This window comes from Anser cygnoides, chromosome 8 (genome assembly GCF_040182565.1).
Source record: "Anser cygnoides isolate HZ-2024a breed goose chromosome 8, Taihu_goose_T2T_genome, whole genome shotgun sequence".
Classification (NCBI taxonomy): domain Eukaryota; kingdom Metazoa; phylum Chordata; class Aves; order Anseriformes; family Anatidae; genus Anser; species Anser cygnoides.
In genome coordinates this window covers 10,498,460-10,510,035 of record NC_089880.1, presented here as the reverse complement: position 1 = coordinate 10,510,035, position 11,576 = coordinate 10,498,460, and the positions used below count along the sequence as shown (strand labels likewise).

The 11,576-nt window shown below is 54.2% G+C and overlaps 1 protein-coding gene and 1 long non-coding RNA gene across 7 annotated transcripts in view; both read left to right on the top strand.

Annotated features, from left to right (window-relative positions):
• Positions 1–1,645: 1,645 nt before the first annotated feature.
• Positions 1,646–8,172, top strand: LOC125184897 (uncharacterized). The gene is made up of 3 exons (XR_010833221.1): positions 1,646–2,092; positions 2,294–2,487; positions 7,541–8,172. It is a non-coding gene; the product is annotated as an uncharacterized lncRNA (long non-coding RNA).
• A 269-nt stretch (positions 8,173–8,441) lies between these two features.
• SUCO (SUN domain containing ossification factor) overlaps positions 8,442–11,576 on the top strand; it is a 40,430-nt gene continuing 37,295 nt past the window's right edge. For all 6 annotated transcript variants that reach the window (XM_048080274.2, XM_048080273.2, XM_048080272.2 and 3 more), the window contains exon 1: positions 8,442–8,599. In XM_048080274.2, coding sequence (XP_047936231.2) covers positions 8,547–8,599 — 53 coding nt within the window. In that variant the 5' untranslated portion in view covers positions 8,442–8,546. The remainder of the gene's footprint in view (positions 8,600–11,576) is intronic.

The following is an 11,576-nucleotide window of genomic DNA, read 5'->3' as shown; positions in this document are numbered from 1 at the left end:
CCGCCTCAGCCGGGCCCGGCCGGGCGCAAGGGACGCCGGGGAGCCCGCAGCCGCCATCTGGCGGTGGGAGCCCGGCCCTGAGGAGCTCCCGGCTCCCCTCAGCGGGCTGAGGGACAAGGGGAGGCCCCGCACTGCACGGAGCCCCCCTCCGTACATCGCCTGGCTGAAGGGGACGGTAATTACACTGCTAGTCGGTGATTAAATGATTAAAGACCCCCCGAATTCAGCTCGCTGCCCGTGACAGAGAAGCAGGCACTGGCGCTGCTCTTAATTGAAACACAGAAAGCGTTTGGGTGTTCCCAGCGCAGTGGGAAGGGAGTGATGGGACCCCCTACCAACCCACCCCTGCTCCGACACCGCTCGTCTAGCCACCGCGCTCTGGTGTGTGTCCTCCTGGGGTTCCTGCGAGCAACCGCAATGCTTTGGGGACACTGGGGCCCCCCGTGTTGCCGTGACGCACTGAGGTCCGTCTGTGGACCTCGGAATGGAGGCTCCGTGTCCCACAGGACAGCACCACGTGTGCTCCGCTGCGGTGGGAGCCGCCCGAGTCTGAAGGGCAGCTCAGCACATCCAGGTGGCCCAGACTTTGCCTGCGAGGGAATGAGTCACCTGTGCCTGCGTGACGCGCCACGGGACCGGCCACGTCACCGCCTGTCCCCGCTGGTCGGAGGGGAGCGTGTGTGCCGTGGGGTCACCCCTCGGCCCTGCCGGGGCGACGTGGCCAGCGGGGCGTCTTGGCAGGGGTGGCAGAGCAGCTGGGAGAGGGACATTCCCGTCACGCCCCGAGCAGTGGCTAGGGTCAAGGATGCGAGCCCCTTTGTGAGTGCCTCAATTCCCACTCTTAACTCTGTGTAACGAGATCTCCCTCGCCAGCTGCAAGGAGGGCTGTGTGGACCACCGACGGGGTCAGCCCTCCATCATACAGGAAAATACGCGCTCATGCAATCCCCTTCTGCCTGACAGTTCACTGCGTGGAGCGTTTGGGGTTTGTGTTGCATAAACCCCAGCTCAGGGGGAAGAAGCCAGTACCAGACCACTTCCCCAGTGCCCCCCAGGCTGCGTTTCGGCTCCGCTTTGAGACCACAGGAATGGCTGTGGCGTTGCACAAGCGACCCCGCTGCAGACAGGCTTAGTTTCTGCAGGGCTCCCAGCACCGTAATATGCTGCTAAAGCTGCTTGGAAGCGATGCTGGAAAAGGTGACAGGCTGGGATTTAAATAGCTGTGACTGATCTAGGCCTCCGCCGGAGAAATCTGAATATCAAAGTATTCAAGGCACTGGTCTCAGGGGCTGCCTTGAAGTGTGTCTGCGTGTTCCCAGAGCGGGACGATCGGGTGGGAACTGGCATTTGTGGTGTAGCCCCCGTGCCTGGGGGCCGAGCATTCCTGAGGCTGCAGGGACAAGCAGGGATCCTGGGCATCTCTGCATCCCTCAGCTCAGGTTTTACCCCATTATCCCGCCTGTGCTGAGTCCAAAAGGCCACCAGGAGCAGGGCAGGTCACCTCACGGCACACACTTGGCCCTTCTTGCCATCCCGAGCTGCTGTTGCGGAGCAGGGCCCATCCATAGGCAGGTTTTGCTAGGTGTGGGGGCGGCGGGACCGGCAGGGCCTCCTGCAAGTGCAGCTACACGCGCCCAGGCTTCATTCCTCTGACAACTGATCCTTGAGCTTTTCCCTTTGACCCTGGAGCTGAAACCTCCCTTTGCAGGAATGTTTTCGGGGAGGTTGGCGCAGCTCCAGCTGCTGAATTTTTCCATGACCAGAGACTGGCTCCTGCCTTACAAGGCCCCGCAGCATTTGCTGCGGCTGCTCTCCTGCAATCACCTATTTAAGGATTTAAGTCCCCAGTGAGGAGTGGGACAACGCCAGCCCTTAGGCTCTGAGCAGCCCTGCAGCCACAAAGCTGCCTGCAGAGCAGGCACTAGTGGCTGTGAGCCCCATGGGAGGATGCTGGGGCACATGGAGCTGGCTGCCCAGGCTCTCCCTGCAGCAGTGGGCTGCTGACCACCTCCGTGCAGGTTCTCCTGTGCTTGCAGTTCATAAAAAGTGCACGCAGACCCAGCCCAGCTCTCCTGATCATCTCCCTTACTGTGTACGAGCCAGGATCCAGGTCCACATCCTTGTCCCAGGGACGAGGTGGCCTTGCTGGGGTCCCCGTCCAGCTCAAGGGCAGGGATCAATGTGGTCCTGTCTTGTAGCGGATCTCTGTGCAGGTCACCAGTAAAGGTATGTTTTTCTTTTCTTTTTTTTTTTTTTAATGTTTTTTCTTTTTTTTTTTTTTAAATGTCCCTAGGAAACTGCAGCCAACAATGATGTCTAGAATGCACTCTGCCAGCTGCAGGCCAGGCACTCCAAGGTGGGACAAGGCCAAATTTCAGCTGCCCAGGTAACCTCAGCTCAACCCACACCGTACGTGGCACATCCTTAGCGCACAGAGAGGAAACCAGGCTTCGGGACACAGCTACAGCCTGTCTGAGGAACATACAGGTGGGTTGTCACTGAAGCTGGGGATGAAAAAAGCTGGAGGTTTGGGAGCAAGAGAGGGTCTCAGGTTCCCAACACCAAGCAGAGCAGGGCTGGGGATCCTAAATGGAGCTTTTATCAGATAGCTTCTGACTGCATTCCTCATTGTTTTGCCCCAAATTTGAAGCCTGGGGATGGGATGTGAGGTGCTGACCCAGATCTGCCACAGTCAGTGGAAACACTTGAAGAGCTGTAGGTGGCAAAACTCGCCAAAAAATCACCCCCTTGGGGGACAAAAGTCACGAAGTGTTTGGGGGTGCTTGCAGCGAGGGCGATGGCTGCTGGCCCCAGCCTCGTCCAGCAGCCGCTTCCTCCCCTGGCGGCTCTGGCACACAGTGTGAGCGGCATGAAGGGACGAGGTGTTACCCAGCGAGGTTTGTACTGTCTGCCCAGGGGAAATTTTTGTTCTTTGGCTGCATAAGTGCAAAGAAAACCGGAAATAGGCTGGGGGGATGGGACGGAGGACTGGATGAAACAGAGTACACAAACAGGTCAGCTTTTATAGGAAGCGTACAGGGGGCTGTTGCAGAAATGCGACTTTAAGGCAGTTGTCCCAGGGTAGGGAAAAGGAACCTGGTGTCCATGGTGGTGCACGCCGTGTGTGCTCACAGAGCTGGCAGCTGAGTGCTGAGCCCATCCCTAGAGCCCTGCCCCCCGGACTCCCCCCTTCCACTGATGCTGCTGATCCCTTGTGCTAACCAGGGGAGAGCCAAGCTCGGACCAGTGGCAGTGCTTGCCTCTGTTTGTACTCTGTCACTGCAGGGGAGCTGAAAGGGGCCAGGGCCTGGGTGAACCCCACCTGTGTAACGTTTTTTTCTCGACTGCAGAGGCAAACCATTGATGTAGGTTTTGTTTGTTCCTGCCCTTGCAGGGTTGCCCTGGAGCATGCGATTCCCTGGGAATGGCCCGCAGGCCCTTGGTCATCTGCCCCCCTGTCTTTAAATATCTGCCAGAGAGCGGAGGGGATGGAGCCAGGTGGGAATTTGGTTTATTTTAGTGCTTGGCAAGATGGGAAAGGAAGCAGCTGAGCCTACGGTGGTGCCCTTTGCATGACCTGGGTGCTTGCACCATTGTGAGCATGGTGCCACCAGCTCGGCCCAGTCCCTGTGCTGTGCCAGGAGATTTTTGTCCTCAACAAAACAGGCACTTTAACAGCCCTTCTTGTCCCTTGCTCCTCATCTGGCGTGCATTTGGTGTGCTCCTTGTGCCACCAGTACAAAGCTGCAGGGGATGGCTGCCCCGGGCCCTGCCAGCCCCCAGCCTGGGTTGCCTGCAGTTTTGGTTTTGTGTTGACGAGGTGACAGATGTGCCACCCTGCCACATCACACGCCTGCCTCTTTGCCCTGCTTTGGCCTCAATTTGCATGAGGGGCTGCTCCCCCAGCCCCTCAGCACCTCGTGGGCAGCTTCAGCCCACGCTGTCCTCCCAGAAATAGAGCCAAAAAAACAGGTTTACGCCTCCAAAGAGAAGTTTTGCTGTTTCTCAGTTTCTGTGGCAAGATTCGGTTTCTCTCTTTGCAGGAGGGCACAGCCAACAGGGAGAAATGCTGGGGGTAGCTCTGGCTGCCGTGGAATGGGGGCTTTGTGACAGCACAGCTGGCATGGGGCATTGCCCTCCGCACTGGGGAGTCACCCCAGCCCGTGAGGGCCAAGGACGTGGTTTTGGTTGTGTCACAGCTGGGACAGTGCCAGGGCAGTGGTAGGAGCCTGGGAGGTGTCACGCTGCTCACTCAACTGCCTCAACAATCTGGGCTGGGATGTGGGAGAGTGCAGGAGGTGACCACTGGCATTACCTCTGCCTGTCTCCTGCCCCAAGCATGCATCCACCAGGGCTCTGGGAGCCGTGGGACCATGCCTGGTCTACCCGTGCCAGATGTCAAGGCTCTCGATCGGCGCCGGCTGGCTGGAGATGAAAGCAGCCACGCTCCCACACTGGGTCACGCAGTCCCTGCCAGACACTGCTGTTTGCCGTCCCCCCTGCCTGCGGGGAGAGCTGCCTGCCTCCCCCGCAGTGTGGTCGCACACCCAGGGTCACCACTGCCCCACGAAGCAGAGACAGGCAATTAAATTACCCAGGGACAAGAGCGTGCAGATGTCACAGGCTGCCTGGGGACAGACCTGGCTGTGGGGACAGGTTTGTGTTCAGAGGGAACGGCTCGTTGCCCCATCTCAGGGCACTGGCACAAACATGGGATCCCTTAGGGTGAAACAGGACCTCGCAGGAAGCCACTGGCCTCAAATCCCCCTGCTGGAGGCTGTGGCAGGACAGGGAGTGCTGAGACATGACCCAGCACAGCACCAAGTTGGCGATGATGTTATGCTTGGCCAGCACCAGCCTTCACCAGCCCCAGGATAGGATGAGAGCCCCGGGCAGTGCAGCAGCGTTCAGAAATAACACCAGGCCCCAAAAAATTGCAGTGCTGACTTTGGAAAGTGTCACAGTGGATGGGCAGAGTCCCCGTGGAAGGGGCAGGAGCTGGGGAGCTGAAACAAGTGATTTCCAGCAATGCGCCTGTTCTGGGGCTTGGTGCTGTCCCGCACTAAGCAAATGTAACGAGGCACCGTGCAGAGCAAGCCTTCCAGTGACCCTACCCTACTGTATCTGCCATTTATCAGGGGGTCACTGTGACCGCTATCTCACATCCAGGAGTCTGGCAGCCCAGCAGTACACCGTGACATGCTGCGGGCTTTAAGTAATGCACAGGACAGGTACAGGAGAGGAAATCGGCAAGCGTGCACGAGGAGTTGCTGGGGTGCACATTTGGGATTGCACAGGAACACAGCACAAATGCCACCAATACCCCTGGTGCCCTGTGCCAGAGGTGACATCTCTCAGGAGCTCCCACGAAAAAAAAATGTATCTCACGGCATTTATCAGGTGATGAAAGTGCAGTCAGCAGCTCTGCTGGAAGCAGCATTTCTCCTGTTTGGTTTTGCAAGGACAATTATTCCAATCCTACTTCTCGCACAGCTCTTTCCCCTTTAATGTGAGTTGAAGAGTTTTTGGCTACCCAGACATATCAGGATTTTTTAGAAAAGTTTTATGCTCTTTTGCTGGATTTCCCCCTGCAAGTGGATTCCCCCCCGCAAGAGGTTAACGGTTCAGCTAAAGTTAGAGGAAGTTATCTGAAGCAATCTTGCAATTTATAGCTTTTCGTTCACTAAATAAGAAACGGTCAGGAAATTAAACAGGAAATTGCATCTGGAAGGAAAACTCAGACAAAAGTTGAGTTGTCAGAACATGCTTAGGAAGGATTTGTTTTATTTTAAACAGTAAGGAGCCAAGATCAATAGTCAGAAAAAGAAGGAGCCTTGTGCAAATTAAATCACACATTGAGGAGAAAAACACTTGGGGAAGAAAAGAAGGTTTTGTAAAGAGAAGATGAGGGTATCCTATGATAAATCAGAAGTAAGGCTTCGCATTTTCAGCTTGGAGGTGCTGAAACACAAAGGCCTAGCTGAGAACTTCACTTCAGCCTGTGCCAGCCTGGTTCCCGGCACTGCCCGCACCGTGCTTCACTGTGTGAGAAGCAGAAGCCAACAAGTGCCAAACACGATGCAGCTGCAGAGATCTTTCCAGGCCTCCCTCCTCCAGCAAAAACTGCCGAGACGCTGCGTGCTCCTGGTCTCAGCTTTTCTGCAGGGTTGCCCAGCGGGGAGGGACAACCCCAGCCGAATGGGACTGCTGGGCAAGGGAAAATGCAGCTGTGAACACTGCTGGTCCTTCTGCAAACTGCAGTGCTTTATAAGGATCCCAAGCAAATATTTGCTCCCATGTTGCCTACGCGCATTGTTCTCAGGGTTAATTATAGGCTCCAGCAGGGAGATTGGGTAAGCTGTGATGTTTTTTACCATCATACTCCTCATCTTATCAGTGTTTGAGAAGCAAGCTTAGCAAGTGCCGAACTGTACTGGTAGGTCAGGGCTGATGACCCGAAGCCTCTGCCTGGCTGATGGCACTGAAGGTTTTCAGGTGTACGCTTGTACCTAGTGGCAGCTGACTCGAGGAAGCTTTTCTCCAGGATCCTGCCTATTCACTGTGATGGTTTCCCTGAAATGATCTGTTTGCCGTGACAGCTCTTTAATTGTGTTTGGTCTAAGCTGCATGTGATTAATCCCCTGCTGATAACAGGACCGTAACACATGGGAGCTGTGCCAGCCCCGTGCAGACATGTGGGCTGAGCAAATGTCGCCACGGAGGGGACCTGGAGGAGGCAGCTGTGGCTGAGGGTCGTGTTGCACTGCCTCTCGCAGCACTGTCCACCCCCCAGGAGGAAGATTTGGGGCACTCCCTGACATGGTTAAAATAGCTGCGGGTGCGACATGTGCTGTTGCTCCCACAGCTTGGAGAACACTGAGGAAGTTTGGGGGAATTTCCCACCACCGAGGCAGCTCCCTGGGGCACAGCTGGGCAACCTGCAGAGTGATTTCACTCAAAGGAAGAGCTTGGAGCCTACCACCCATTTCTGACAGGGCATTTTAACAGAGGGACACCCTCCTCTTAGAAATGCTGTTGTTTGACTTGGCAGCATGTCCTGAAGGTAGTAACTGCTCTCTCATCATTGCACTGCCACTGTTGAGCCTCTGCCCTTTGTGGGAAGAGGTGGTGTGGTTCTGCTGCAATTAGCCCCAGCACGAGGACACCCACTGCAAGAAGGTGTGACAGCACTGGGAGAGGAAGGCAGCCGTAGTGGCACACCATCAAACCACGGGCACAGATGTGGCTGGCTAGGCCGTGTGGGACTCAGCAGGTTTGTGAGCTGCAGTGGGGTGGCCCTGGAGGGGACTCAAAAGGGTTGGATTCAGACACAACCCTGTCCTCACTCCATCGTGCCCTTTGGGACCAGTGTGTATGCACTCACAAGGGATCTGCTAGTCTAAAACTAGGTCTGAGAACACTTTTCAGGACTCAAAACATAATCAGTTTTGGGGCTTGACAATTTTTGGCAAGAAAATAAAAAAGAGCGGGCTGTGCTTCTTGTGCAAACATATGCTTTCATGAAGTATTTCCTCGGCAGGCTGAGCTGGCTGGCTCAGATCACGCCAAGAGCCACCTCGGCAGCACCTTGCCCGGGACGAGCTGCGCCCACACCCCTCCTGCATCCGGGAGCAGCCGGGACGGCGGCGATGGCCGAAGCTCCTCGTGGGGCAGCAGGAGATCCGGCCTGGGAGGGCCCTGCTGCTGCCAGCACCGTGATTCAGCCCTTCTGCACCTCCCTCGGGGCAAAGCCGCCCTTCCTCGTCCGGAGCCCTGGCGTGGGGCGAGGCTGTCCTCCCCGTCCAGAGTCCTGCCGTGGGCACGTTTCCAGCGTGGCGCGCTCGTGACCGTTCACCTGCGAGCCTCGGGGCTCTCGTCACGCCCTGCGGGTGGGAGAGCGGGGCGCCCGCAGCCTGACGCGTGGGGGCACGGCGGCTCTGAGCCGTGCCGTGGTGCTCCCCCGGGAGATGCTTTTTGGCACTCCGGCTCTGCGGGGCTGCGTTAAAACCGGGATGAATTCTGTGAGCACACTGCTGGCACACACCTGAGCGTGTTCTGCCCTAAGGCTGACCACCCCTCTACTTATTACAGTGAATAAATAAATAATAATAATGAACAATAATGTCTTGGCGCGTCTCTGGCACCCTCTGTGCCCCTGCACGCCGCAGGGCGCCGCCTGTGAGGCACCATCCCTCCCGACCCGCCGACCCCCGTTGTAAAATGGCCGCCGGCCGCCTCCCCCCCCAGCGAACTACAACTCCCAGCAGCCCCCGCCCGCCCCCGCGCGCGGCCTGCTGGGAAATGCAGTTCTCCCGCCCATCCCCTGGCCGCTTTTCCCCCGGACGGGGCGGGGCTTCCCGGAGGGAGCTCGCCTCCCCATTGGCCGCGGCGGGGCGCGGCGGGTGACGCGCATCCTTCCAGCTCAGCGCGTGCGGGGGGAGGGGGCGGGGCTGGGCGGGAGGGTAACGGCCGCGCTCGCGCCGGAGCCGCCTCAACGGCAGCGGCCCCGCCGGCGGGGGGAGGATGCGCCGCCAGCTGCCGCCGCCATGAGGGGGCCGCCGGCCCGCAGCGCCTGCCTCTGCCTCTGTGTCCTGCTCTGGTGAGACCCCGGCCCCTCACGGCCCCCTCACGGCCCCGGGGACGGAGCTCGCGCGGCCTGTGTGGGGTTCTGGCGTTCTTTCCGTGGCTCGTTTTTAAGTCGTGTGTGGAGAATTGTGGTGGAGGTCGTGCTGGGCTCCGGGGGGGTGGCCCTGGGGAAGCCCAGGAACCTGCCCGTTAGCGCCCGGCTGCTGAAGTGACACTGGTGTTAGCTATTAGATAATTCAGGAGTCAAATCGGTCCGTATCGGCGCCTTCTGGGGTTTAGAAGGCAGTGCAGTGAAGTAAAAGAACTAGAAGACGATACAGTGAGTACAGAAGGAGCTTCTTGAAAGCTCAGCTGCCAAACTGCTTCGTATTGTCACGTTTTGGGGTTTAGGAACCGATACACTGAGCACAGACAGAGCTTCTTGAGAGCTCAGACGCTAAATTGGTTCATATTTTCGTATTTTGGCGTTTGGGAAACAACACAGTGAGTACAAAAAGGACTGGAAAGATCAGCTGCCAAACTGCTTCATGTCGTCGCATTTTGGGGTTTAGGAAGCAATACACTGAGCACGGAAAGAACTTGAAAGCTCAGTTGTCAGATTGGTTCATATCATCGTATTTTGGGGTTTAGAGAACAACACAGTACAGAAAGAATCTGAAAGCTTAGCTGTTGGGCTTACATTTAGGTGTTGGGTTTACATTTAGGCAAACTTTTTAAAAGGAATAAAAAGCTCCTAGCTACGTGTGTTAGGCTGAGCTGTGAACCCGCTGAAACTGGCTCCAGACATCTTCTCTTCACTTGTAGGACAATTAAGTGTCTTCTCATAGAGGGTTCCTACAGGTATGGGTAGGTTTCTTAATGGAAGTTCTTGTTTTTTCCTGGGGATTGAAGGTGGATAACCTGTTTTTGCCTGGAGGTATGTTGCTCAAGGAGCTGGTCGTGGTTTAATGATATATAGGTGGCCAGAGAATTTTGTTGTTCTCCTTCTTAATATGCTGCTATAACAAGGTTTTTCTCTGGTTTTCTGTTACTTTAAGAAAAAATTCAGGCATCTTTTCCATAGTGATAAAGGAATATCATGTCTAGCAAACTTCTTTAAAATCAGGTGCTTGCTCTGTAAAGTTCAGATGATTTTTGTGTTCATCTTGTGTATATATAGGAGAAAAATTTGGCTTGAGGCTTTTTTCTTTCTCTTTAAAAGATTGCTCTTTCAAGCAGTCTTAACTGATCCCAGAGCTTGTGCTGCAGTATCCCAGAGCTCTCGCTATTAAAGTTCAGATCATGTTCAATCTGCTCGCTCTGACTACTTCTGATTAAAGAGCTCGTGGACTAATTCAGCTGTTGGAAGGGCACAACTCGACTTCTCTAGTCTCTGTTGTACAAACAGCAGTTCACATTAGAGAGTTTAAAATCCTCTGTTGCAGCATGGTGCTGCAGCTTTCTCTCAGTAGCCATGTCAGGTCTGTAACTGGAAAGCCTCTAAGTCTTTCAGTCCCTGCTGTGTTGCTGAGCTATGTAACATGGTAAGTGGTGGTGTATTTAACTTCTTCCTAAAAAGAAGTTCAGCGCTCTTGTTCATGTAAACTGTAAAGCAACATTAAATAGTAAATGGAAGGCTTTGACTGTGTTACAAATGTTGGCATGAGTGACAAATGTTGGCTTCTTAAATATAGTTGTCTGGAAATGGAATCTTGAACGGATTTAAATGGTGGTGGGAGAGAAGCTCTTTTTACAGGTGAAAGTAATGGTCAACAAATAAGAACAAAAGTAGGACAAAATGCCAGACAAAAATAAGTCCAAGTGGTGCTGAGAGCGTTTTTTCAGCACCTCTCTTTAAACGTAACTTTGTTTTTATTTCTGTGTAGGCACTTGCTTCCTTTATTTGATGAAATTAAACTTGAAGTATTTTTTTTTTTCCATACCATGCGTTTTAAAGTTTGTCTGAAGAAGCTGGACTAGTGGAGAAATACCAGTTTGGTTAAAGGGGTGGGGGGGTGGCAAGGTTGATTTGACAGCTTTCTAACTAGAAGACGTTTTAAAAGATCTCATCTGGTCAGTTAAAAATGTATCTGCCTATTGGAAATGTACAGAAAAATAGAAGCTCAAATCTAGCTTGTTAGCTCGAGCCCTTTCAGTAGCGGCAGTACGGTGCTCTTTGGGAGCAGAGGATCACAGGTGCGGTACCGGAGGCTTCCTGAAGCACACTGCGCGTGGAAGGAGGACAGCGGTGAGCAGCCTGAGCTGGTGAGCTTGTCCCAGGGAGTTCAGACGAGTGGGATGGCTGCAAGGCTTTAGAGAAGTACTTTCGATGGGGATGAGGCTTGGGAATATACTGCTCTAGAAATAAGACTCCTGTTGTCCTGAATTTACAGAAGCATAAAAAAAATCTGTGAATCCCTTTCTGTGGATGTTTGCCACGTAAAAACACCTTTAAAACTTGTAGCGCTTCAGTTTGACAATGCAGATGGAGCTGAGTAAGTGGAGTAGAAGCTCATAGGAACTGAGCTGAACCGAGACAAGCCATGACAGTTGTTTGAACAGTAACCTGTGTAAATTGTTCTGACATCAGCTTTTGCCTACCATGTGCTGCACTTTCAAAGAGTTAGCTATGCATTTGATAAGGAAATCATGCATGCGCTAATTTGTCTGATTCGTTCTATCCCAGAAAGTGCTTTGCACATCCTGATCTACTTAGCTTTTACGAACCCTTTCATAATCCTCAGCTTTGCAAGTATGAAGAAAAGGAAAATGGGGATTAAGTACGTGTGAACATCAGGATTTTTCAGTTGTGGCTGCCTTGTGAGCATGCTGCATCAGTGCAGGAAGGCTTGTATCAAAGTGGCTGGCAGCAAGGTGTGCTGTTGCCGTTGGAAGACCCCTGCTGGAGTCCTGCATCTGAAATCCATAACGAGATGTACCCTGAAAGCTGTACGGGTCAGCGGCATGGCCGGGGCTGATGCTGCTGTACGGGTACTTCTTGGATCACTTTG